General features: G+C 40.8%; 3 protein-coding genes across 6 annotated transcripts in view; 2 read left to right on the forward strand and 1 right to left on the reverse strand.

Annotated features, from left to right (window-relative positions):
• LOC110989549 (voltage-dependent L-type calcium channel subunit beta-1-like) overlaps positions 1–13,431 on the forward strand; it is a 52,748-nt gene extending 39,317 nt beyond the window's left edge. Inside the window, exons 9-10 of the mRNA XM_022254073.2 lie at positions 1,376–1,623; positions 2,054–13,431. Of these exons, the coding sequence (XP_022109765.1) occupies positions 1,376–1,623; positions 2,054–2,950 (1,145 nt within the window). The 3' untranslated portion in view covers positions 2,951–13,431. The remainder of the gene's footprint in view (positions 1–1,375; positions 1,624–2,053) is intronic.
• A 527-nt stretch (positions 13,432–13,958) lies between these two features.
• The window catches only part of LOC110989607 (vacuolar protein-sorting-associated protein 25-like), a 32,160-nt gene continuing 20,503 nt past the window's right edge, over positions 13,959–25,615 (forward strand). The window contains exon 1 of the mRNA XM_022254129.2: positions 13,959–14,146. Within this exon, the coding sequence (XP_022109821.1) occupies positions 14,145–14,146 (2 nt within the window). The 5' untranslated portion in view covers positions 13,959–14,144. The remainder of the gene's footprint in view (positions 14,147–25,615) is intronic.
• The window catches only part of ube2f (ubiquitin conjugating enzyme E2 F (putative)), a 70,863-nt gene continuing 61,070 nt past the window's right edge, over positions 15,823–25,615 (reverse strand). Inside the window, exons 1-6 of one of the 4 annotated variants that reach the window (XM_022254099.2) lie at positions 24,896–25,022; positions 23,635–23,808; positions 22,798–22,931; positions 21,469–21,539; positions 18,450–18,540; positions 15,823–18,081 (exon numbers count right to left, since the gene is read on the reverse strand). In XM_022254099.2, the coding sequence (XP_022109791.2) occupies positions 17,965–18,081; positions 18,450–18,540; positions 21,469–21,539; positions 22,798–22,931; positions 23,635–23,794 (573 nt within the window). In that variant the 5' untranslated portion in view covers positions 23,795–23,808; positions 24,896–25,022 and the 3' untranslated portion in view covers positions 15,823–17,964. Of the gene's footprint in view, positions 18,082–18,449; positions 18,541–18,562; positions 21,253–21,468; positions 21,540–22,797; positions 22,932–23,634; positions 23,809–24,735; positions 25,023–25,615 lie in introns of those variants that run through there. The other 3 variants (XM_022254091.2, XM_087134988.1, XM_087134990.1) reach the window with 3 other exon arrangements.

A 25,615-nucleotide genomic window follows, 5' to 3' on the forward strand; every position in this document is an offset into this window, starting at 1 on the left:
TTGTCCTCAATTCTGGACCTTCTGAGTCAGACGCCGATGCATGCCGATGGGGGCAAGGGGGGAACTCAGCTGGGGAAAGATGGGGGGCTGTATACTGTCTGGGATTGGTCTGTCTGAAGAAGCAGTTATTACACTATAAAGAACTGTGCAGGATTTTTCACTGGCTTCAGTAGTAATCTCAATGGACGGAGAGACTCATGTTTGGCAGAGAAGCAATTTTAAGCTTGTGCTCTGAAAAAGTTTTTTTTGGGGGGGAAACCGTAAACACTGTGCGAAGTTAATTTCTGGCTTAGTTGATTTCTGGCTAGCCTTTTATTCCTGTGTTATTTAATTCTCGCAAAGAAGCTGACTGTAGTTCATGATACACATTTGTATCTAATTTTGGCCCACATGTTAACAGCTCGGTTAACAAGAATTCAGGAATGACTTTGAAATTGGCACAGTTCTGAGGGTTGTGGTGATGCCATTATTAGGTGTTCTGAAGGTATGCGTGCCCTTCATCACTGGCTGACTTAGGGATGACGGCTTACATCACATGAATTAGCAGGTGTTAACACCCCGGCCCACAGAGATAAGTGCATATCTTATTCATGGCAAGAGCCATGTGTCTGCACAAGACGTGCAGCTGTGGAGAAACTATCAGACTTGCCAGTCCAGATGACTGATGCAGTGTGTGGAAGCTGAGCCGAAGGGATGCGCAGCATTTCAAAGCTCTGGGCCCAATTTCCTGGCTAAACTTACAACGGCATCCTGTTCTAATGCTAACCGTTCTGTGCTTACGGGGAGACCACTGTAATTTTTTTATTTCCGTACATCAACCCAGTGTTGAGTACTGAATCCTTAAATGCTGTATATACATGCACATAACCCAGAATTGGTGCCTTTCCTTTGAAACATGCTAACAGAGTTTCTTTCTGTAGCACACATTCCTCACTGTATGCACCAGCTACAACTGAAGTAATTTTTTAGCTGAGAATCTGCGGTCACAAGCAGTGCATGATGTTGTGGCTTAATTTTCCTTAGTTACTATTTTCCGTGTGTAACAGCTGCATGACATATGCACCTAGTCTGTATATGTCCATGTTCTTTCCTTGGACAGTGTGAGTGGCTTTACTCTGCTTGCTAAAATAGTGACATCCAAGTTCAAACGAATGCATTTCTGACAGTGTCTCTCAAAACTTGAGAGTTATTTGGATGTCATGATGGCTTGCTTCCCATTCTGATTGAAAATGCAGGCTTGTTTCTTGAAGAGAAGGTGGGAAGGCCCGTTTGCTTTTTTCTTCCACATGGCAGCCTGCATCGCCAGCCATGAGTAGCCCACAATAAGATCCCTCAAATCACTTGTGTATTTTTTGTTACTGTTTTTTCCCCACAGCCGAGGTCCAAGCAGAGATTGAGAGAATATTTGAGCTGGCCCGCTCCATGCAGCTGGTGGTGCTGGACTGCGACACCATCAACCACCCCACCCAGCTGGCCAAGACCTCCCTGGCCCCGATCCTCGTCTACGTCAAGATCTCCTCCCCCAAGGTCCTGCAGAGGCTTATCAAGTCCAGGTCCAAGTCCCAGAGTCGCAACCTGAACGTCCAGCTAGTAGCAGCGGATAAACTCCAGCAGTGTCCGCAAGTGAGTTGAAGTGGTGTGTCTTGCGACAGAACATAGTTAAGCTTTTGTCAGACAATTCCTATCCGAAACAGGCATTGTTGTTTGTGGTTGTGGCTGTCACACACATGGCAAAAGCCAAACCATTACTTCTGATTTTGGATGTGGCAACCCTCCTTTGGTTTTTCTGAGTATCCCAGACTCCGGACAGTGAACCACCTGTTTGAAAATTTAATGCCATGTTCCCAGTGCAAAACAAACTGGAGTTTGGAGAAGTAATACAACACTGGATACAAAAATTAAAGAATGTTTTAAAGGGATTCATCCATCATTGGAGGGTGTTACAGAAGAAGAAATGCAGTAAGTAAAATAGGAGACATTTACAGACATCAAATTAACTGTTATATAAGTTAGCAGAGTTAAGCTGATAATGGTAATTTTTTTTTTTTTGCAGGAGCTGTTTGATGTGATCCTAGATGAAAACCAGTTGGAAGATGCATGCGAGCATCTAGCAGATTACCTGGAAGCATATTGGAAGGCAGCCCATGGACCAGAGCCCACCACTCCACCGAAACCAACACCGGCACACAACTCGGTCTCACGGACGTCCTCGCCCCTGCACAGCCTGCTGTCCCGGGTGGGATCCCACAGGCACGACAAGCACAAGCGAAAGGGGAAAGACGAGCACGATGGCAACAACAGCGACCGTTACGAGAGCCATGGCGACCAGGCTGAGAGTGGATACCGGAGTGACTCCCGGCCAGATTACATGTACCCGGACCGTCGGGATGATAGCGATCACGACGACAATCGGGGCATGTCACCAGATGAGCGCCCTCGGCGGTCCAACGATTACTATGATAACGAGCGGCGAGACAACCAGGAATATGATCGTGATTACGATCACCGGCGCCACCCGCGAGAGAGGACTCGTGACCGTGACATAGAGCGGGGTCGTGAGCGCGGGCACGACTACCGCAGCGAGCCACGGGAAAGTTCCCGCGGCTCCAGGGACAGGCTTAACATGGAACGTGACATGGTCCGATATGAGAGTGACTACCCTGACCGGGGCTCACAACGAGAACACTATGAGCCCAAGGGGCGCTATGAGTCCTCAGAGAGGTCCCGAGGCAGTGCTGACAGGGACAGGTATATGTACCCCGAACGTAGTAGTGGGCCAAGCAGCGGCCGCTCCAGAACACGGGATCGGGATATTGAGATGGAGGACATGTATGAACACACCAGGTCGGGCCCATATCCCGATCAGTACTCTCGCTACCATGATGGCCCAGTGGAGCGAGCTCCTCGTGATCCTTCACCCTCACCCAGGTCACGTGGAGGCCGACCTTAACCTGTCCCAGCAGGATTCAGAGACTCCTTCATCAGGGAGTTGACTCCCTCGGGGATTCTGTCGTTTCCTTATGGCTGGTTGTCTTCATGGAAGTAGAAAAATGACTTTCATTTTCAGATTTCCAGCTGGCTGAAAGATGAAAAAAACAACCGTAGTGGTGTTTTTGTTCTTGACAGCCTTTTTTCCCCTTCAAGCCTGCAAGCAGCAATGCCACTTAAGCTATCAGGTCAAGTTGCTGTCCGATGTGTTCTGCAGGTTCTTGCGTATGATCAGCCTAAGCAGTGGTCATCAGAGATATTTAAGGTTTCCAACTTCAGGTTTGATGGATCTTTGCAGTTTTCTTCCAAAAAAAAAACAAAGTTCACTCATTAGTGCAGAGGAAAATCAACAGCTGTTTGATGCATATCATTTGGAAAGGTGCTCTCTATGGACTTCGTACCAGCTTGTGTAGATGCAATTTCATCTTTGATCTTTTCTTGATGCCTGTTTTATTGTGTAATAGAGCATAGTCATTCTCAGTCATTTTCCTCTATGTCTAAACCATACTGGATTAGTATCGGGCCTCTGAAATCTCATGTGATACAGAATATTGAGAAGTTAATGTAGCTCAGTTTGGCTCGAACACAGTCATCCATGTCAGGCTGCACGCCTTCATGAACTTACAGAAATAACCCTCAACAAATTCTGCCCATGCTTTCATAGCTGGGTGTGGCGCTGCACCACAGAAGAATAAGCAGCAAGTTTAATGTGGTTTTTGGGATTACATCCAAGATGGGAAGAAGACCAAACAGAAAGTTGCCAAGATTTTTTGGACCCTGACCATTTGCAGATTTCCACTGCTTCAGTGAACATGTTTGTTTTTTTCCTTCACTGTCAAATCGTTACCTGAAGCGAAACTCATGTTTGATTTATTTGTATCCACCTGCTTAGAGCCAGATCAACAGCTATCTTTCGTTCAGCCCAAAATGGCTGGAGAGATTTGTTGGGATGTTTATTGCTTGACTTTTTGTCCTGAGGTGACACAGGTTTAAGCCATAATGTTTAGGCACAGGTTGTGGAATCACCAATGTACATTTAAACAAAGTTGACTTTCCAGAACAAAGTCCTGTCCAGCTTACACCGAGTTGCATTCATTCGGTCTAGCACCCAGGTAGTCCAGTTGCTTTGTTTTTTTTTGTTTTTTGGTTTCGTTTTCTGAACTCTTGTTTCATTTTTCACAACATTTTCAAATCAAAATTGGGTTCGCTCCTGCAACATGGAGCATAATTCAGGTCAGGATACCCGTGTTGAGTAAGCACTGTTCATTTGTAAAAACGCAACTGTTCTTAAATTTTCAAACACATTGAATGGCCAAAATTGTTGTCTTTTCATCAAGAGTCACCCCGGTTTCCAGGACCTTTAATAGAGGGAGATAGCCCTATTATTCTCTGACACATTCTTTCTGTCTTCAAGCACAATCATTGAATAATCAGGTTTAGAAGGAGTACTCTCTTACTTAGCTCATAGACAAGGTCTGTCCAAGAGGAAGATCTCCACTCACATTTCAGACACCAGACAGTTGTCCTGGCCCACCAATGCCCAGTGTCAGTTGATGGATAAATCTTGTGAGGACCCTGAAGAGTAAATAGGATGGTGGCGCCTCACAGCAAATGCTCTGGGTTATTAGGGCAGTGTTGGGAAGCACTTTACAAAATATATTGCTATTCCATTACAACAACATTGAATCATGGAAGTCTTAATCCAAAGCACGAAGTCTGGCTTCTCAATATGAAGTTTGGTGGGTGAAGACACTCGTGCACAGGTCACAAAAAAGTGCACCAGACTGTGGTATTCAATGCTAATTTTATGAAAATAAAGTATCTCTATACTCTTACAGCCTAACGTAATGTAAATTCTAGAGCAGAGAGATTTTAATATGCAAATTTTACAGGTCATGCATATGTAGTATATGACCTCTTTGTTAATGGTACCAATCTTTGTGACAGCAACTGAGGACGTATGTCCTGTGACAGCTAGAGATTTGGCTAAGTTTCAGTAGCTATCACTCTAAAATGTAGTTGAGATCCCCCAAACTCATTATCTATGCATTGGAGCTGGTAAAAATTCATGTAAAATAGATACCTGTTGTGCAAATTTGTGGAATTTATCGGGTAAGGGTGGAATTATTCGAGGCGAAAGTTGATGGATATTTTAATGAGAAAGTGTGGGCATAAAAAATTATCTGCAAACTCAGTACAAACTTGTTTCACAAGAGCCGCGTTGAAATCCACAGAAGTGAACTGCTGTCTTGTCACAAAAGAAAGAAGGCAAAAATAGTTGGACAAATTTGAGAAGCAAAAGAAGGAAATCCAAATTTTGCAATAGCTTTTGTTGTCTGGGCAACCAGTAAGAAGTAAGAAGAAAATTGTGTACTTGCCCACCACTGAGGAAAGAGAAGTGAAAAATATTGAACTGGTCTGTGCTTCAGTAACCCAGGGTGAGGACTTGGTATATAACAGTGAACAGTGTCCAGAATGTTGCCATCCACACCACAAATTGTAGGTCTCTTAAAATTGTAACTGCCATGTAGAAATAAGAGTACACCATTGACGTTACTTGAGCGAGAAGACTTGGTTGTGGCAGCAGGTTTGAATGTTGTCTAGTTCTGCAGTTGTCAGGGTATGTGTCAATTTGTGCAATAACTGTAGCCATGACCCGCGGCCAACTTGAAGCACCTCTGAGGTGCTGTTTTCTATCCACCTATTTACTGCTGTACACTATTGTAACCATTTCCTACCAACACTACTAGAGCTACTAAAAAACCAGGTTGCTTGTCAACCAAAAGATAAGGCTTTTTTCCCAAACCGATGCAAATTAAACGAAGAAAAAATCACCTCAAGCAATTAAGTAACCATTCTTGAGCTAAACCTCTTAATAAATAAACTGTATAAACTTAATAACCATTCGTGGATATTCAAAATCGTGTACTGCTTTGTGCAACGCTTAATGTGCATAACACATGTTTTGAGCCATGTTGGTTCATACACATTATTAGACTTGTGAACAATCTGCATCACTTTCTGTGATTTTTTTTAATTATTGTCAAATTTTGAAGCTGTCACTTGTAAAGAAACTGTTTGAAGCATATGAAGTATATGTAATTTTTTTACCTGTATACAGTACACATTTCATCAAATAGCCTTTCACATAAGATATTAACACGTGTGGCTTTTCTGCGTGCACATATCAGCATGCTCTCATCTGTTGACACTCATTTCATCTCCAGTGGGTTGTTTGTACCTACGATTCCAGTCCAGTGAGTTGTCAAAATTTTGCTGGAGCTGTTTGCCAACGGCAAACCGGAACAAATGCTGAACGCCTGTCCTTTGACATCTGAGTAGGCTTTTGGTTTGGTGTTGAGAGCCAAAACGGAATGGTATAAATCACCCATAGACTTGGGCAAAGGAGAGATATATATGCAAAAAAAACCAGACATCCCGGTCCATCAGAATCTTACAGTTTCTGCACATTAAATTGAAATTCGTTTCCAAGTAGGTCTTTACCCCATACGACGTACAAAGAAGTCTCCAGCCATTTTGTTGGCACATTTTACCAATTTTGTTGCTGTTCTAAACTTCATGGCAGTGGTATCTGAATGTCACATCCAACATATTAAGCAAAGCCCACATACCTTTGAGAGGGGAATTGAATATTCCAATTTCCCCCACCCCCCACCCCACCCCAGCCCAGTTTGGGTTGGTTTTTGCTTTCTGGCTGACCGCTGCAGTATCCCTTCAGGTTTGGAATCATTGCGGTCATTGCCAGTTTTTCTCTCCTTTGCCAAAGGTAGGCATCCTTTGTCTTGCAAAATACCAAGAGGTTACTATGTAAAAACAATATGGTTCACTGCAGGAGTCAGTCGAGGCGGTCCACTGGGAAAGTCACCCGTGAGACCAAAAATTTGATTGGTTTGCTGGGCCGGTACAACCATTCCTTGATGGTAGTGGAGTTGGCTAGTCACCAACAGCCAGCCCTGCTGTTTGCCTGACAAAATGCTGCGGAGCCATCCCGGGCAAAAGCCACAAAACATGGACGGTGATCACATTTTTTTCTCCTGATGTAAATATAGCACTTGTAACAAAAAGATATAACCAATAATAATGTGCAACTTCTCGAAGAACTAAACTTCTGTCACTTTGAAGAAAACGAAAGATATTACATGGGTTGTTTGTACTAGTAGTCTGTGTGTAAAAATGAATGTGTATGTAATTCACCTTAATCATATTGATAGGCAGTTTATATATACATATAATACATATATATTTTTCTTTTTTGATTTATGTGTCTTTGTATTGATATTTCCTTTTTGTTTCCAAAAAGCGCAACATTCTTCGGGTGTCAGATCGGACGCACCCTTGTATATGTATTTAATGTAAAGACAATTTTTTTCCATGTACTGAAGAACAGACAAAATATCGCTTGATAATGATTTGGTTTTAATGTTTTCTATATATTGTGCCTTTTCTTATTATATATAAACTGTATTATAATACAATTAGCAGGTGCAAGTAAACATTTTCATACTTTTTAATTCTGTTAGTGCAGTCTCATTTCGGCACCTTTTTTCCATCATGGCTTTTTAAACGTGTTGACTTCTTTTAGCATTTTGCAATATATTTACACGCTCGATCTTTCTGCCTCAAGAAGTTTCCTTTCTGTGCGCACTATGAGAAGTTGTAATTACAGTGTATTGACTAGGTAGGCAGAGTGCCAGACGAAGACATATATTCAATGGCAAACTAGCGATAACTATCGCGTTTCACCTTTTGTGTTTATGTAGCGGGTTTTTTGTACGTGCTGAAATATTGGCGTTACCATCCAGATGGCATATGTGCAGACACCGTGTTAACTTGTCCTTCTTTTGTGTGAACCGAATGCAAGTTGCACCGGCTAAAAACAGTGGAGTTTGTCCTTTGTGCTTTGTCTAAATCATGTACTCTCAACGTTAAAATCAGGTTAAGTCAACTGCAGTGTAACTGGCATTGGGTTTAAAGTGGCACAATACATTCACCAATTAGGTTATGCACACGCAACCAGACTATCCTTGCTTTAAAAAGGCAGTTGACGGTGTATTTATCAACTGCTTATCTGGTATGATGAGTGGGCTATATTGGATATATAACATACCAGGATACACTGAATAATTTACCAGGTATGTTTTTTTAAATGCCAGTTTAGTGATCTCTGGTACCTCTGGTTTGGAAATGTTCAGGTTGGTTTGAGTAACGCCATTTTGTTAATATATGTTGGCCATGGCAATCATGAAAATTACAGCCATGATAACAGTTTTCTTCAAATTTACTATTTATTCTGTTGTATATTTGAGATTTTAAGAGAGTTTTTACTGGCAGATTATATATTGGTGTGTGATACATAAAATATTTTCTTTCTTGGATTCCAGGATTTTAGTGAATTGCCACAGCTTCTTCGACAGATGCTGTTTTCTGGATTGTTTGAAACTGCACTAACACACACTTTTACGGGCTGTTGTGTAGACTACTTGTGCCTAGGTGTCATTTTTTTCTGTCTGGAACCAAGTTGTGTGCTGCAATTACTTTTTGCTTGAGGCTGTCACAAAAACAGAGGTACTGTTTTGGACCAAATGGGAATTAAGAAGGTTTTGCTTTATCCAGGTTGCACATTGTTCTCTAACCACTTATAAACCAGCTTCTGTGGCACGACCTTATTGGGTCAATGCTCATAGTGCAGTGGGCAATGTCTGACTTAACAAAATTGAGGGGCAGTTAAGGGCCTTTACACATGGCTTGTTTGTATGCACCATTTGCCTGTTCTTAGATGGGATCAGTCTTCAGAGAGGACTAGGCTGTAGCTGGGTGGTCTCTGCCGATAAGAGTCGGGCTTCCCGAGCACCTCTGCTCAGTATTGTAGACTGAAAAGGGGAGTAGGGACCGATGCCGAAGTTAGTGCCTCAATTTGCTGGTACCATCAACTCTGAAAGAGAGTATAACATTGGCAGTGGCACTCACATTTCTTTATTGATAAAAGAGTCCCTGTGCACGGATCCCATTGGACTTTTAGCAGTAATTCACTGGTTCAAAATCAAGTCTCATCTCAATGGTGCCTGTTGACCAAAACTTGCCAGGGGAGACATACATCAGCTGTTCTGATTGGCTGTCTACAGGATTAGTGTGCTAGAGATAGCCAGTCATTGCCCTTGTTCCACCTGGCAAAGAAAGTTAAACAGCCTGGACTTGCGAGAGAGTATTGTGGCACATACTTGCAGGCAATTTTGTTTTATTTGACATGGTATGGTTCCTGCTTTGGAAACTGGTCATAATGCTGTTGCAAAGTGACTATAAATTTTTGTGAGAGCGCTGATAAAGAAAGGGAAAATTGTTTGAATGAATGTGCACAATGTAACGCACTGAAAATATGTAGGCACAACATAAAAAAGAACTTCATGACAGCACAAACAATCAAAAAAAGGAAAAAGAGTAGTTGATGCACCATCACCATTGGGAAAGGATTATCAACTGATCTTGGTTGAATGAATAGTGACAAACTTTGGATTGGTGTAGTGATTAGTGGTAATGACAAGAAAAGAGATGGTCAGGATGGTGAGTGCGGTGGTGATGGTGACCGGGGTGAGAAAGTGGTAATGACAAGGAAAGAGATGGTCACAATTGTTAATGAAGTGTTGATGGTGACTGGGGTGAGAATGCTGAGGGTGGTGAGTGTGATAGATTGTGGTGATAGAATAATGATGAGATGCATCGCCTACATCATACGTAGCACTCGAGCCAAGCCTAATTCTCACATCAGGAAACAAAGTTCCCAGACAAGGCACTTTGTTCCAATTTTTCTGTTAAAATCCCATGCTGAAATCAAGTCATGCAAATGTATGCCTTTCCTTGGCCTTTTGGAAGAAAGTGTTTCGAGAGCCAATTTTCTGGTGGACCTTTTTTTGAATGTTAAATCTAGCAGCTTTGTGGGGTGTGTGTGTGGGGGAGGGTGATGTTTAGCCTGTAGTGGAGGATGAGCAAAAGGATTGTGAGAACTGTACAGTTGGTTGTGAAATGATATACTGCCGTTAGTGGTTTATTTAGCCAGAGAATGTTTGAGTGTGAGTGGAACAGAGTGATTGTTGTCAGGTGCTGTGGAGATTAAAGTGATGATAGTAATGGCAAACCGATGAGAGTTTACCCTGGCAATTGCAAACATGATTCTGGTTTGAAGTCTACTGATTTTGCTGTTGTCGGCTTTCAGTTGAAAAAGAACTGAACAAAAATTTCCTAACCTATGAAAGATTCTGTGTCCATTTTATTCGAAGTGTAGCTAGTGCAGTAAAATAAGTTATTATTTCTTTTTGATGAAGTATACGATTTTGAACCCATCTGAGCACTGTTGCCTTTACAGCAGCAAATGAAAGAAGTTCCAACTCCTGCAAAAAGTAGCACGTAGGATTGGTGCAAGATACTTGCCACTTGGGAGTTCGCTCAAGATCATATTAGTCTGGTTTTCTCTACCTACCTTTGATTGTTTTGATGTCATGCAAACCTTTTTAGCTGGCACTTTCAGCTGTTTTTGATCCAGTACTGATATGGCGGTTAACAAAGCAGGAACGGTCCTATCATATGTGCTTGCTGCTAGTCAGTAGGTGTTTTTTTGCAGAACTTTTACACTTTTGTGCCAGAATGCACTTGTATAAATTGCTCTCCGTTTTGGTATGCCTTTCTTTATATTTGTAGATAAACACAAAACGTGTTTGTATTCAATAATGTGGCAGGGTTGTGAGAAGTACGTGTGCCACCAGACCAGGTCATGTGAGTGTGTCATGTGACTGGGAGTACAGACCACCCCTGGCTGGCCCTGCTGGTTCAGGGTAGCATTGTAGCCTACTGGTTGAACAGATTGTGGGACCCAAAGTGGCCACCAAAGAAGGATACCCTGTGTCTAGTGACACTTTTTTTTTTGTTTTTTGTTTATTCAATTCAGAAGTCTTTTGATGGAGTACATTGTATTCATAACTGGTAAAATGTTAATGGTACATATATACATTGTATTCAAGTAGGAAACACTTCACTCGCCCTATGGGGGGAACAATGTGTTCTTATGGTTATATTGAATAGTGAAAAAAATTTCTCATTTCTTTGAAAGGATTGTTAAGAGAAAGTAATACAGACTTAGAGAAGGTTTTTAGTGTTCAAATGGCCCTCAGTGTTCAAACTTTCTGAGAAAGTTCTTCTGATGTATTATAGACTTTGTGTATGCACTAAAATATTCATTGTAATTAAAGGAGAAGAAAGCATTTTAAGGACAATTTTTATTGAAAGATACTTATAGATATACTCAAGGGAAACTACATTTGCCATGCATCATAATTAAACGGAGTGTTGGGGTCTGGAATTTTACACTGACTCCAGAATGCCATGATGATGATAATTATGATTGAAGTTAGAAATGGAAGTTGATTGTGGGTTGGAAACATGACAGATGTTTTTTGCGTTTTTTTCTAATCCCAAATTATCGGCAGTGATGAGGAGTGGCTGGTAGGTCTGTGGAATCAGGAGACAATGTGGCACTGTCATACAGCACAGAAGTGTGCAATACTTGAAACTACAGATTGGGCTAAGACAAGCTGAAATAAGAGCAAAGTGAAAGGTTGAAAGATGCACCTGGGCTTGTACTGCCCTTCTGTTTGTTTTTCTCCAGTCATTCAAGCAGGACTTTTTGTGGCAAGTTTTTTTTTTCAAAGTGTATCAAAAATTTACCTGTTCATAATCAGCTTTTATTGAATTGTAAGGGAACTACTCTTATAAATAATACTACAGTGGTCTGTTACGGCAATTTTTCCTTATATTGTGAGAGAAAGAGGTACCATTGGGGTGTTTTTGAGATATAAATAAAGCTCCTAACCTGGGTTATCAACATATGTTGTTCGTATGGGTATACTTCTCTGAAGGCTTTAATAATCCATTTAAAAATTATTATTGGTGTAAATGTAACACATTGCTAGCTAGGAGTAAAAATCATCTTTGAAATGTTCACAAAATTTCAATCAATAAGGTTTAGAGCATATAGCCTAAGATTAAAAAACAGTCAGTACATCTTGGACACTTATTATTTTTCAGGTTTTTTAATTTCCAAATTACTGTTGTAATCAATAGCCTTCAAAGAATATGTATCGTACAATTTTGAAGATCTTCCAAACTTGACTGTGTAATGTACAAGCCTCTTGTATTTGAGTGGCTGATATATATGCTGTTTATGGTAATCATGTATTCATCCTATCAAGTATCTCTCTGCCTATTTGTGGTGGTTTCCTTATTTTTCCAGCAGAATTTGTAACTGCATTTGGTGTAGATTAGAATGCAACTTCTTGAGACCATTTTTTTTGGCACAGGACTAGTAGTGTAGCCAGTCTTTTCTGTGGCTGGCATGTTAGAAGAAAAAAAACAAGTCAAACAAATAAAGAAATAAGTCAGTCCAGTATAGAAACAAGGTATACGATGGGTCAATACAATTTTCTAGTGGGGGCTTTAAAAGAAAGGTTGATATAGCTTAAAAATGGTACCTTAAACATGAAGTCAGTCTTGCCAGACTCAAAGTTTTGACCAAACAAAACTGTCAGTTGCATTTCTACCAGCTAGATTAACTGTGCTCAAACCAAGAATGTTTCCAAACGCTTGGTATGATGTTGAAAAAAATCTGTATATGCAAAATGGTCCAAAAGTGGTTGAAAAAATCTTGTAAATGTTAACACAACGATGTAGCTTGCGAGTACATTGCCCGCAGGTAGATGACAAAATAAAGAAAACAAGTGTGCAAGTGCATATGAAATGATGGTAGGCTGACAAAAGGGCATATTTCCATTATCATAATTAGTGTTGTATTTCACATAGATGGGCCAGTTCTCATCCAGTGCTTGATATGGTAGCTTTGCAACATGTATAAACAAAATAGTTTTAAAAAGAAAACATTATTAGGAACATGTTGTAGGTTGAAATTTTAGATATTGTCCTTATCTTTCTCTTCAGAATTTTATCGTGTATGGAACTTCCACAGTGTCTTGCAATACAAACTGTTATATCACGTTCGTGTGAGTCCTCGCTGGAGCGTTTTCTGTTATACATTGTTTTAAAGGCAATTTCTGCAATTCAGAAATGTACTTCATGTATTGGGGACAGTGTAATCGATTAAAAACCATGCAGGTATCATGTTCGGCATTCAAGTTGCGTGTATGGCAATGGGAAATTTAACTTACCATAAAAAATAGTATAAAATGTAATCATAAACAAGATCAATTTAATGAGTGTATCTAATAGTAGTGGTGAGCTTGTGTGAGGGGTTGGTGTGTTGGCACAGTGCTTAGTGCTAATGTCAGACTGTCGTTATAAAAAAGCAGTACAATTGTTACGTCAGTTCAGGCGGTATGTGGTTCAGCCATATGTAAATAAATTTTTAATTGCTTCTATCAGCTACTCCAGTGTCACTGCATCCCCTTTTGTTCATCTCTGACTCCTAGTATAAACTTCTTTTGTAGTAGTAGTCTGTATCAGGGTAATGCATATACAATTGAGGGCGCTATTTATTAGTGTCTCTGGTCACATCATGCAAAATAATAAGTAAATTGGGTATTTGATTTAATTTGTTCACCTTTCCACAATGTTAGATTTTGATACAGATAAAGCCAAGACAAATATCTAGACTGAATTATTGAGTTCAAATAAGAAACCCAATTTGGTGGAAAAAGCACGGATATAAATGCAAAAGGTTGACAGAGCTTATTTTTATTATAGTCAATAGGAAATGGCCATTATAACTTGAGGAATGCGAGATGGCAAATTCAGTAACTTTGCAGAGAAAGTGAAGGCCTGCAGATTCCACTTGATGGGCTGAATATTGTTTTGAAACAATGGATGATTCACTGGGTTATGTGAAGATCCAGGGTTGCACACTGGCTTTTCAGTGAACCAAATTCTTTGGATGCCAGCATATTAAGTTTGGAGCAGGCAGTGGAGCAGGTAGACTCACTGAAGACAAACCAAGCATGCAAGACCCTGACTGGGTGAAAAATGTGGCCAGTGTTGTATGGGGAATAAGCAGAATGTAGCAAAGAGCCCACAACCTGTAGCTTGCAGTCTGCTTGGCCATCTGGATTTAGACCCAGCACAAGGAAGTGCAAGGAAAGGAAATGTAAGTACATGCACCATTATTGTCAAGGAAGAGATATAATGCTTGGGCACATGTACAGTTTATGTTCATTACTGAAATGAGTAATACCCCTTCATGTCCACCCCTTCCCAACTCCCTGGCAGATGTAGCAATTGAATTGATATCAGAACGAAAATCAAGAGGGATGTGCCTCTCTTAGTGTGATAAATTAGGCCTACGATTGCCATTTGCAGAGGAATGGCCTTGAGCAGAAGCACCCCTCATCAGTTGAGAAGAGCCATGTTGTTAGGCAGTGTTTATTTTGTTGGTGGCAATTCAATCTGAATGCATGCAATTCATAGTTGTTCATAAACCAGCAAAGTGCAGTTCCCCATATGAAGCAGACTATGGAACAGAGAGCACCCCCACCGCCCTTTTTGTGTTCAAAGTTGGTCATTGTTATACTGGTATCTCATGGGGGAATTCTTTTCAGACATCGAAGGGGACGTGTTAAGTAATAATAGGCTAGAGTGTGTGTAGGGATTGGACTTGTTTTGTGGGGTACCCCTGTGTTCCACATTGTCAGGCCTGTCAGAAGGTATCTGACAGTGTTTTTCATCCTTGGGTGATCAATTCTTGCGAAGCCACAGCGTGGGGTTTGGGGCCCGGAAAATTTTGGATTGTAGATCGATGCTCTCTGGTGCAATCTTTGGGGACTTTCCAGGCCACTTGCTTCTGTAATTTGGCCCCAAATCTGCTTGCATTACAAAGTGAAATGATGACAAGAATTTTCAGTAAAACCGTAGAGCCAATATACGCGTACATACTATATCATAAAACTCGTTAACGCAGTACTGGTGACAGTTAAAAGACAGATATCAAAAGAGAGCCATGATGTATGGCCCTACATGTATGTGTGGGGCCAAGTCGTACAACATTACAAGAACAGGACGTACATGGAATTTGATGCGACGTCCAAGACAAGAAAAGATGGCAGATGATCAAGAAAAAACAGACAAAGTTGGTGTAAAGTGCTTCTTTCCAAACGTTTTGAAAACGAACCTTTTCTGAACAAACTTGCAGATGCAGTGCAAATATCGTGCTTTTATTTTTGTCATGTCTCAAAAAAGTGGGGGGCCCATGACCCCCAGCCCTCCGGTTCCGGCGGCCATGCATTTTGTGCCTGGTATACAGTTCCTACCAAGGGAGCCTCTGTTGCTAGGGAAATTGCGTCCTCTCTTGATCCCCTTAAACCTGTCTTTCTTCTCCAAAAAATCCTTTCCGGATAAGAAAAGTAACAATTATGCGACATCTCAGTATTCCAAGAAATGCAATGTCCTCTGACATGTTTGTCTATTTGTTGGGCAAGTCCACCATTTCATTGCTACATGTATGTCCCACACATAATGAAGTTCACCGTCAAAGACATTTGTGGATTTCAGTGTTTTTCCTTCAAATATTGAGCATCTGGATAGAATATAAACAAAAATTCCTACATTACTAGTCTCTATGATGATTGTGTAATCAAAGAATATATTGCGTCACTTATCGCACAAAAAAGGACCTTTTTTGCAGACTCCGTTCTTTATTGTCCATTTTATACACTGCTGTACAGCCATCAGGCGTGACATGTACAACACTCGTACCTCATAATGTGATTTTAGCAGAGGCAACACACTCACAAATTTTAAGACAAAAAGCAAAGAACATGACAGATGAAAACTGCAGCTAGCATCACCGTGCCTTTATTTTTTTCAATGCAGTAACTATGGCAACTCTCACATTATGCTCATTTTATGTTTATAAATAGAAATCCATTTCAATTAGTCCATGATGTTAAATAAGGAAATACACAAATCAACTCTCCACAGAAAAAAAAGGTACATGTATAAAACACTATGTACAAGAAAATCACAGCTCCTCTCTCTGGTTTACTTTTTGACGATCTTTGGTCAAATTTGCATCAGACTATTTCATAACCCAGGGGTGAAGAATCTTATGAATGACATTGTGCAGCAGATGGGCATTACTTTAAACCAAAACTTTCCAGTCCAATTTTGGTTTCCAAAAAAAGCCTGACAATCTAAGGTCAAAATCTGTAACAAACCCAATGAAATTTGCCCATACCAACCTAACTTTCAAGCAATGGAAGTTCAAACCTTGCACTCCCATTTTTTAATTCTTGAAGTGTACACGTACTTTGAATTTCAATCAATGTTTCTTCAATACAGTGTTTTGTAGGTAAAAACCCACATTAAATACATTTCACAAAAATGCATCTCACAAGTATATGCAACCTATTCAGTAAGTAGGTTATTCTCACAACTGATCGACACTGACTATGGAGAAGGTGCAATACAACTCCTCAATTTCTTGGCTTGTTTTTCAAGAAGGAAACTAGATATTAATTGGATTTTCTCACATAGATTTTCTTGAATGGTCAACATCTGCTGGCCAGTATCCATGGTCTACACGGGTAAATACATGTGTACAATGTACACCTAAAGAAACAAGACTTTGTGAGATCTTCTCAAAGTCCATTCTAAGGGCCAAAGTCACTGACTACAAGTGTTTAGTCTGTGACCTGTAACACTGTGATTGCTGTAACATGCCTAGGGCATGTTTCAAAGATGGATTTTAAAATACACGTTGGGCAGGGCAAAAAAATTCAAAATGCCTACGGCATGTTCACTAGGCAACTTTTACAAGGTGCGTACTTCTAAAACCCGATTTCCAACTGCTGGTGCCACCATTTATCAGTGCTCTTGTGAAAGTAGTTTTCAGAAATCACGTAGAAATTAGTGGCTGTTGCAATATGACATTTACATACATGTACATGAGAGAAGCTAGCTACTCTTGAAAGAGAAGAAAAAAAGGGTTTAGTAAAGAAAATGACACCACCAAAAAAACCCTTAAAACGATAGAGAAATAGTGCTATGTTATCATTTTCAGGTCATTTCATAGCAAGTCAAATTATAGCAGCATTTAAATATCACGGTGGACCTTCATTTGGATCTGCTCAAGTCTGATGCCTTACACAAACTACAAAGTACACAGGTTGGCTACTTATTTTATAACAGTGTCTGACCAACTGTTCACTGATTTGGTAGATTTATGCTTTGACGGTTGAACAAGATTCATGGAGTAGTGCTTCGGAGTACAGGTTTGAATGAGGGAAACAAGAGCTTGCAGGTGTCTGTCCACTGATTTTCTACTGGTTCTTCGTTGGGGAGTTGCACTTGTATCAGTGTCATTGAGCTGCTAGTTGGATTCATGGAACAGCCCGGCAGACAGTAACTGGGCATTTTGTCGTGCTCAGTTTTACAAAAAACCTTCATCTGTCCTACTGAAATAATCTTGTTCAAATCATTTCTTGTCTCTTGCTGGTACACATTTTATGTGGCAAACAATACACATGTACATGTACTGTATGCCCCTGTACCTTGTCTAGTTCTTTCAACCTCATCTGTTATCCCCACAAAAGTATGTCTTCTTTTAGTTTCCATTCTTTTTCTCTCTGAAGCAAGCTGCTTGTGATACAACCCAACGAACCATACTGCATTTTCTACGGCCTCACCAAGTTCTCATGGTCAGTTCTGCACCACCAGAAATGGGTTGATTACTGAAGAGGAGGCACATTCAATACAGAGGAGAGTTGCTACATCCTAGCATGGAACAAAATGTAGTGATAGTCTTGAATATTTGTAAATGGGCACAGGAGAGGGATGCCTGACAAAAAATCCTCCATCTCTTGAACTTGCCACTCCTGTTTGGGTCAGAGCATTTCTTAAACTGAAATGTGCCAGTCACTGTCTTGTCCCACTTCTGACACCAGAAATTCTCTTCTCCAGATGGGTGTATCATCTCTTGGCATACCGCTCTACGTAATGTCGTACTTTGGCCTCAAAGTCACTCCTATTGCGTTGGTAGTGTTCAGCCGCCTCAATGTTCAGTGGGTCATCAAAGTTCAGCAAGTCCTATGGTGAAAATGACAGATGTGACAAAATGCCATGAGAAACAATTAAAAACCATATTGGCGGTGAATTTGCCAGTTGAGCTTACAACATTTGCACAACATGAGCAGCAATCTGTGGGTTGAAGTCCCATCCAAGCAAACTTATCAAGATTTTCTCTAATGCCCTTATCAAGCACTGAGGAGCAAAGTGTCCATAAACTTTGTCCGTGAAGGATGAGACGTAATATTCCAAGTTATGTCTATCTGTTATTTTTTGCAATATCGACACTAAAACCTGCTTTGTATATCATCAGCCTGGCTAACTTCAAGGCCATCCCGAGGCCAATCATTCTCAACCGTGCTAGCTTAGTGGTTGGTGTAATTACTTACCGTGAAAAGAAAACTTAGACCCCAGATGACATCCTTCATGCGCCTTGTCGGTGCCCAGCCCGTGCCATCCACAGAATGCTCTCTGAGTAAACTACATGGACACATAGACATGCACAGTTAGTAAAGCGTGATCACCAGACATCTTGTCAAAGGAATCACCTGTGTACACTGCCCCGCATGGAGCTGTGTCGTGGAGTTATTGCTGTAGTTACGAGAGATCACTTAAATTAAATCCGAGTGAAATCACTGATTAACGGACGCTTTTACTCTAGTTCCATTTACATACATGTAAAATTTACATTTTTCTATTTACATGTATGTTTGAAACTCAAACCAAAGTATCTTTGTACTAGGTCACTGACTCTGTTAAGTTGCATTAATTAAAAAAAAACGAGCCTTGGGATGAACAGATAGTTTGAAAGGATTCACACTATGAATCTCTGCTCGGTTAAAATGCAGTTTCTCGGTTAAAACTGGTGTATGCCGTCTGATCACTCAATTTAACCGTGTTCATTTTCGGTTTAACTAGGGGTACCAGTACCAAAAACACAGGGTTAAAAGGGAGTTGTTTTGGGAAACTGGTTAGGAGCTCTACTCATTAACTCTGTGGTCAGTTTTATGGTTTTTAGCTTGGATGGCAAGGCCAGCTGTTCGGTTAAAACAGGGGTCTTTTGGGGAATCAAGCTCTGCGGTCAGTTTTGTGGAGTATAATTCCCAAGGCCAGATGAGTTCCTTTGTGCATAGCAATCATACTGCATTATTAGGCTGTCCCGCCCTGATCCCTAACGGTATAACACTGTACTATAACTTTTAATCACCACTGATTGATACAAGCGAGTTCTTTGCACTGGTACTCAGCACTTCGTAGGCACCTGAACGTATTAGTCTTCAGGCCTCATCCCATGTGTTTCAGGATGCAGACATTTCATGGAATCACGGAGAGTATGCAAATCTCTGCCAAACAATCTAGCCCTTTACAAGCCGGCGGATACATGGATAGAATGCAACACGCAAGCTTATGTAAATGAGCAACCCCATGAATGCCCAATCTTCCACGTGTCATAAATATTTTTGCTACAAGCTCATGCTTCAGCCAAACCACCGAACCGAACCAAAAATCGTCGCACATGGCACTTTCGAACCGGACAAACCGGCAGTTAGGTTCGGATGTTCGACTTTGATATGGCATGGCATTGATAGCAAACGAATTGCATGGAATTGCAAGAACAGTTGAGACAAAAAAGACAACGGAAACTGGATAACGAGTTATACTCACACTAGCTAGTTCGGTACTTGTACAATGCACACATGGCACATACATGTACATGTATATGTACTTGTACATGTAAATGTGCAGTCTTGTACAGTAAACTTAAGATGGCCCCACATCACATGATGGTGAGAATTCAAATCAACAACTTGCTAGGTATGGCATTTCAGCCACATAACAATATTAAATTCTCGATAAATTTGTACTTATGTACATTCAGAACACATTATGCATGCAAATCTCCAACATGGATGCCCTTTTGTTCCATACTTGGCCAATGAAATCAGAAATGGACTTTCAAAATGAACTTTGATTGGATGCTGATTGCACGATTGACGGCAACTCCAGGGGAAAATATTATTCTAGGATCCTTAGAGGCCCCATTCGTGTACAAGGTATGGTCTAATTTGGATGTGAAGTTTTTTTCATTCTTGCTATTGGCTGAGACTGTAATGAAAAGGATGTTCTAAGATTGGGGCTGGGGACGGGGGATTGAGATTTCTAACCAGGAATTTGCCGTAGACTAGCTGTAAATCAAAAAGTGCAATGTGAGGTTTAATTTGAAGAAGGTGAGAGTGGGTAATTCCTCAAATAATAGTATACTGATAACTGGCCAACACAAGCCAGTCGAGGTGATCGCCACTCGCCGCATTATCAGTTTATGTCCGCGTCTTCCCCTGTGGACCTCTTTGTCCACCCTGGCCTGGGCATGTGCAGAAGAGCTTGCCTTCGATATACGTGTCATGCAGTCAAGCGTGTAGCTACCACGCATGACGTGACCGTCCCAGCAATCCGCGGGCGGCCTGTTAGCCTTGAGGCTGTCCACTGGAGAATTTGTAGAACGAGGAAGTTTGTCCTCAAAACAGGGATGAATTATTCCAGATTCTCCAGCAGATTTCATATGATTTGGATTGCCAGGTTCTTGCAAATTTGTTGGGGCTTATGGGTCGGCAGCGGTGAAGTTTTAATTGGTAAAAGCTTCTGCTTCCTCTTGACACATGGTTAACACTGGACTATGGGTGCCGCCATCTAGGATTTTAGCACTAGCGCAATTGATTTTGGGCTCACAGAAAACAGTCACTTCTAATTATTGTCATTAAGGACCAATGAGCGGTAACTATACCAATAAAACTTCAGTTGTTTATTTTCAATAAACTACTCCAGACATATGTATCATTCTTATTGAATTAATTCATTGCTTTATATGACAAAAAACAGAGAATTTATCATGTAAACGGGTGCAGAAATAAGCCAACATACATGTGCATTGAAGCCAATTTCCAACTTGTGGAACGTATAAGGAAGATGATCGACATTTCCCCTGATCCGCTCTTTAATTAGGTAAAAAGTAGATTTCCCCAACGGGACACTGCTGTTTGTAGCACACCATCTCTGCACCATTAAAACACGGTTAAAATGGATGACTGTCCATTTGGACTGATGACTGACCAGGAGAGGATTAAGGCTTGAATAACAAAAAGTGGTGGGTTCGGTTGAAACACGGTTAAAACCGGGTGAAACTCTTGGCTTGATCTATGCAGTTAAAATGGGGTTAAAATACGGTGGAATACTTTTTAACCAAGAAACGACAGTTAACCCTATTTAAACCAATCTAAATTTCATAGTGTCATTAACATGAATGCATTTTCTCTGTACATAATTTCATATTTGAGTGTTTAAAATAAATGTTTTAAATGCGCAACACAGCAGGCAACTTTGCATGGGGTGGTAAAAACCAATCCATCTTACCTAAGGCAAATCTTCCCATCTTCTGATATGTTGGGATGCCATATTCTTGTGTGACAGTTCACAGTTGGAGGCTGGTGAATCAAAGAAAATCAGAACATGGCACAGTGTTTTTAAAACAAAAAAATGGCTAAGCGGACAATGAGAGAAAGAGATAAATACTACAGGACTTGTTTTGGGTGGCTTTATCCAAGCAAATCCCAACACCTAGTTTACAGCGTCCTGATGAATTCACAACTATACAGTCAGCCACTATCTTATCACACAATATCCTAATTTTGTCATACAGTATATTAATTGAGTGTAAATCTTCAAAACTAATCTTTGGTGTGTTTTATCTGCTGTTTTCATTGAGGACAGGAACTACTGTCGAAAGTAAATAGTGTCACATTATGGGCCACGAGCTGGGCTAAGAGAGGGCAACATTTTCCTAGTAATGGAAGCTCCTTTGGTAGTTGCATGGCAGTCTAACAACTATGAAATATGACTATGAAAGCTAGCAACAAAGGAACAGTCCCGACCAATACAGCTCTTTTCAACCAATGAGGGGGTGCTTCTGCTCAGGGTAGACTGACAATAGCAAATGACAATGGCATCTAAATCACAACAGGTTAAATTAAGGGCATGAAGGGGCTCCCCGTGTGTGTGATGTAGAGAAGTAAATGACAAAATAATTACATGAGGTCCAATATAATTATTTTGGATCATCTCGCATTGGGGGAATTCTGCCCCCCCCCAAAAAAAACTTGGTCGTTCCGCGACAGATTTTTCAAAAAAAAAAATAGCATGCATGTAAAACTCCTTATCAGTACAATTGATGTATGGTTTTGTTATGGTCATTTAAGTTACAGGCCACACTTGTGCCAGCCCAAATTCATTGAGCAATGCTGTGGAAAAGTATACATTTTTGGCTGACCTGTCTCAGAAAACTGGGTACTAAGCGAGAATGGTACATGCACAAAATTGGAGACAAAATGACCAAAGAGAGTTACCAAAAAAGAAATGCTACAGGTTCAACTTCTGGGAAAAAAAGGTACTGCAGTGATATTGTAACAAATGTTGAGGGGGGAGGCACCCCGCTCTCTTAGGATTAAGTCTCTGAAGAAGGGCACTGATGCCTTTCTGAAATGGTGAATATTGCTTCCCCCCCCCATATTTGAAAAACATTATTTGGTCAAGGGGTGTTCCTTCCTAAACACAGATTCCCGTGCCGACCCAACCATGCATTATCCAAACTGGTCTTCATCTCAAGGCCTCAGCTTGTACAGTTTTCGGACTGCACAAAAAAGTGTTCCAAAACCTACTTGTTCACCTAGGCTTGCTAAGACTCACCACTATATTGTACTCTTCTGGGACGTAGATACTGAAGATGAACCGTCCACCTCGCCAATAACCCTCCTCCGGAGTAATGATGAGTTGAAATGAATGGAGTTTGTTGACATCCTCATACTGAACTGAGCAGGAAGCTGGAGATACATGTATATTTCCAGAAAATTAACCAAATAAAAGTAAATAAAAAGGAGGAACAAGTTATCAGGATGCAACTTGGATTAAAGTTGGCAAAAACAAGGAAATTCCAAAAGACTTTGTACATGTACAGTGTTTTTCAATTTTCAGTGGCATAAGTGTGAAGTGAAAAACGAGGAAATAAGCTGATCTGAGGAAAACTTGCTAGCCTGATTATTATACTTTGAAAAGAAAAAAGGTAGGCCTATAATTGTCTTAATCAGTGCCTTTTTTATGCAGTGGAAAACATGACAAGCAACAAGTTTGACAATGTAAATAATGCATATCACACGAACCTACACAAAACACTGGGAACGTTTTTTTTTTTAATTCAAATGTGATGTGGAGAACTCCTTGCATATAGGCCTACATGTATTTAAGGGAAGTCAAAGATAATCGTACAAACATGGTTACTTGGCCAAGAATGTGCAAGTAAAATGACTGATGCAAATTAAGACTGAGGGACAACAATGCTATGGAGCTTCTTATTAGAAATCACTGCTAAGCAAAGTGCTACAGGAAGCACATTTCATGTGACAGCTGTTTGCAGGCAGAACTCTGTGTGCGATTTTCCCTTTCCTGCTTAGCATAATTTGCTTGCAACTTAGCACATTTGCCTGCATCTTAATTGACAGCGCCACAATATAATCCTGAGTTCCTCACAGGGCATGTTCACATTCATCTCGGGCACTTCTTTGACCAGCAACTTGTCACGGATGGACGCTCGTTTGATGTTGTCCAACGCAAAGGGAGGTGTTGGCATGCTACCAGTACTGGCCCGGCGCGCTGCATCCTCCTTCCGTTTCTTAGACAGGGTGATCATCGCTGGCGCATCACCTATCACAATTTGATGATGAGTAACATAATGGAATGAAACAGTTAATTCCTACCTTCAAGCTGGTTATGGGGGTTACTTTTTTTAGGAATTTTTTCCTTGTCTCCAAAAACATAACACTAATTTGGTTATTGTTTGTTCTCAGTTTGCTCTCTTCAGGCAGTTTGTCAGGCTAATATCATTGAATATGTTCCCTTCTTGTCAAGGTATATATACATGTATCAAGTTATCACTCACCACGTCAATGGGGCAAACTTTCGTGAAGGAAATGATCCACTTAAGGTTTAAATAGAATTCAGATGAACCAGAAAATAGAGGCACTTTCTGGGCAACTACAGTATGCACAACTATCAGATTTATGGATTCCAACCTGATGCACCTTTCAAGCTCACTGAGGTACCACTACAGTTTCACGATTTGTTTTGAACACTCCATCGACATCGCACTTTCATATTTGCGACACAGACACGAAATTGAGTGCTTAAATAAGCCATGAAAAAGTCATCATGGAGTGAGCTTGAAAGATGCATTGGGATACCTGTACGATTGCCGGGGGGTCCTCTAATATACAATCCTTATACAGTCTGATTAATGGCAAAAAATGCCATTGCCGTCTACCACTGTACTACTCATTTAAATGATGTAGGCCTATGCCAATTAGCCCTAGAGCTCAATTGTAGAATAACCTGCGGCCACCCCGCATGATCAACCTCATAGTCAGAGCCAGGTACAGGTCAAAGTGTCACACTCTTCTCAAGGGATTTTCACCTGTATCCACGTAACCAGTCATTCCAGGGGTCGTTTTTTAGAGTGGCAGGGTATTCTGCAATAATTCCAAGCTTAGGACCAAAATGTAGGCCTACATGTAGGCTCCTACATGTATGATGTGGTGATGTACAGTACATGACGTACATGTACACAGTCCCTACCTGTGTGTGCACACCGTAAGACTACGAGTCTACTCTAACGTTACGACGAACTTGAAAGTTAGACCGACAGTTGAGGTGACATTCCTACAATAAGCGGGAAAACAGAACAAGACCCTGTGCAAATACGAAGAGCATAGATCGGCTTATTGCAATTACATACATGTGTAACTGACTCGCAACGACAGAAGTTAGCATCACACGGACAGACGGAAGTGAACACTACTGTACTGGCGCACTATTCATCGCCTCATAGCATTAGGAAGTCTAGGTACTGTACATATTTTGCACAGCACTAGTCACTGCTAAGAACCAGACTGACAGCAGATTCCATCAATGCTATTCCGATTTGGCCGTTTTCCAATACTCAATTCGTCCCCGTTCACAGGCTTCGTCTCCGAAACCAGTAACCGAATGTGGGCCTGAAACGTTTCAATTAAACTAAAAAACTGCGATGTTTGGCACTTTTGCATCTTACTTGATGTTTTGTGCCACTATTAAACTCGCTGTTGCGCTTACAATTTCGAAGTTAGGTAGTAGAAAAACGGTTGCAGCCTATACGGAGCTGAATCGAGTATTGGAAAACGGCATATATTGCAGATCCCTAGGAGTTGAAAATTGATGAATGATACAGGACACGCGACGCAATTAATTAAAAAATAATTAAATAAATCTCATTAATAAACTACGTGGTTTTATTGATGGCACAGCACCTGAGGAGATAAAAAGAGAAGAGTACCCCCCAATATTTTATAACAGGTGCCCTTTTTTACCTCCAATTTTAGTTTAAAAAGTGGCCACTGGAGCGGAATAGAGAGAGCATCTTCAACTTATGGGCGCAGATCATAGACATATAAACGCACGTTTATTATACCTGAGGCGC

This window comes from Acanthaster planci, linkage group LG03 (assembly GCF_054643075.1).
Source record: "Acanthaster planci isolate LZ-2023a linkage group LG03, COTS_SCS, whole genome shotgun sequence".
In the NCBI taxonomy this organism is placed as follows: domain Eukaryota; kingdom Metazoa; phylum Echinodermata; class Asteroidea; order Valvatida; family Acanthasteridae; genus Acanthaster; species Acanthaster planci.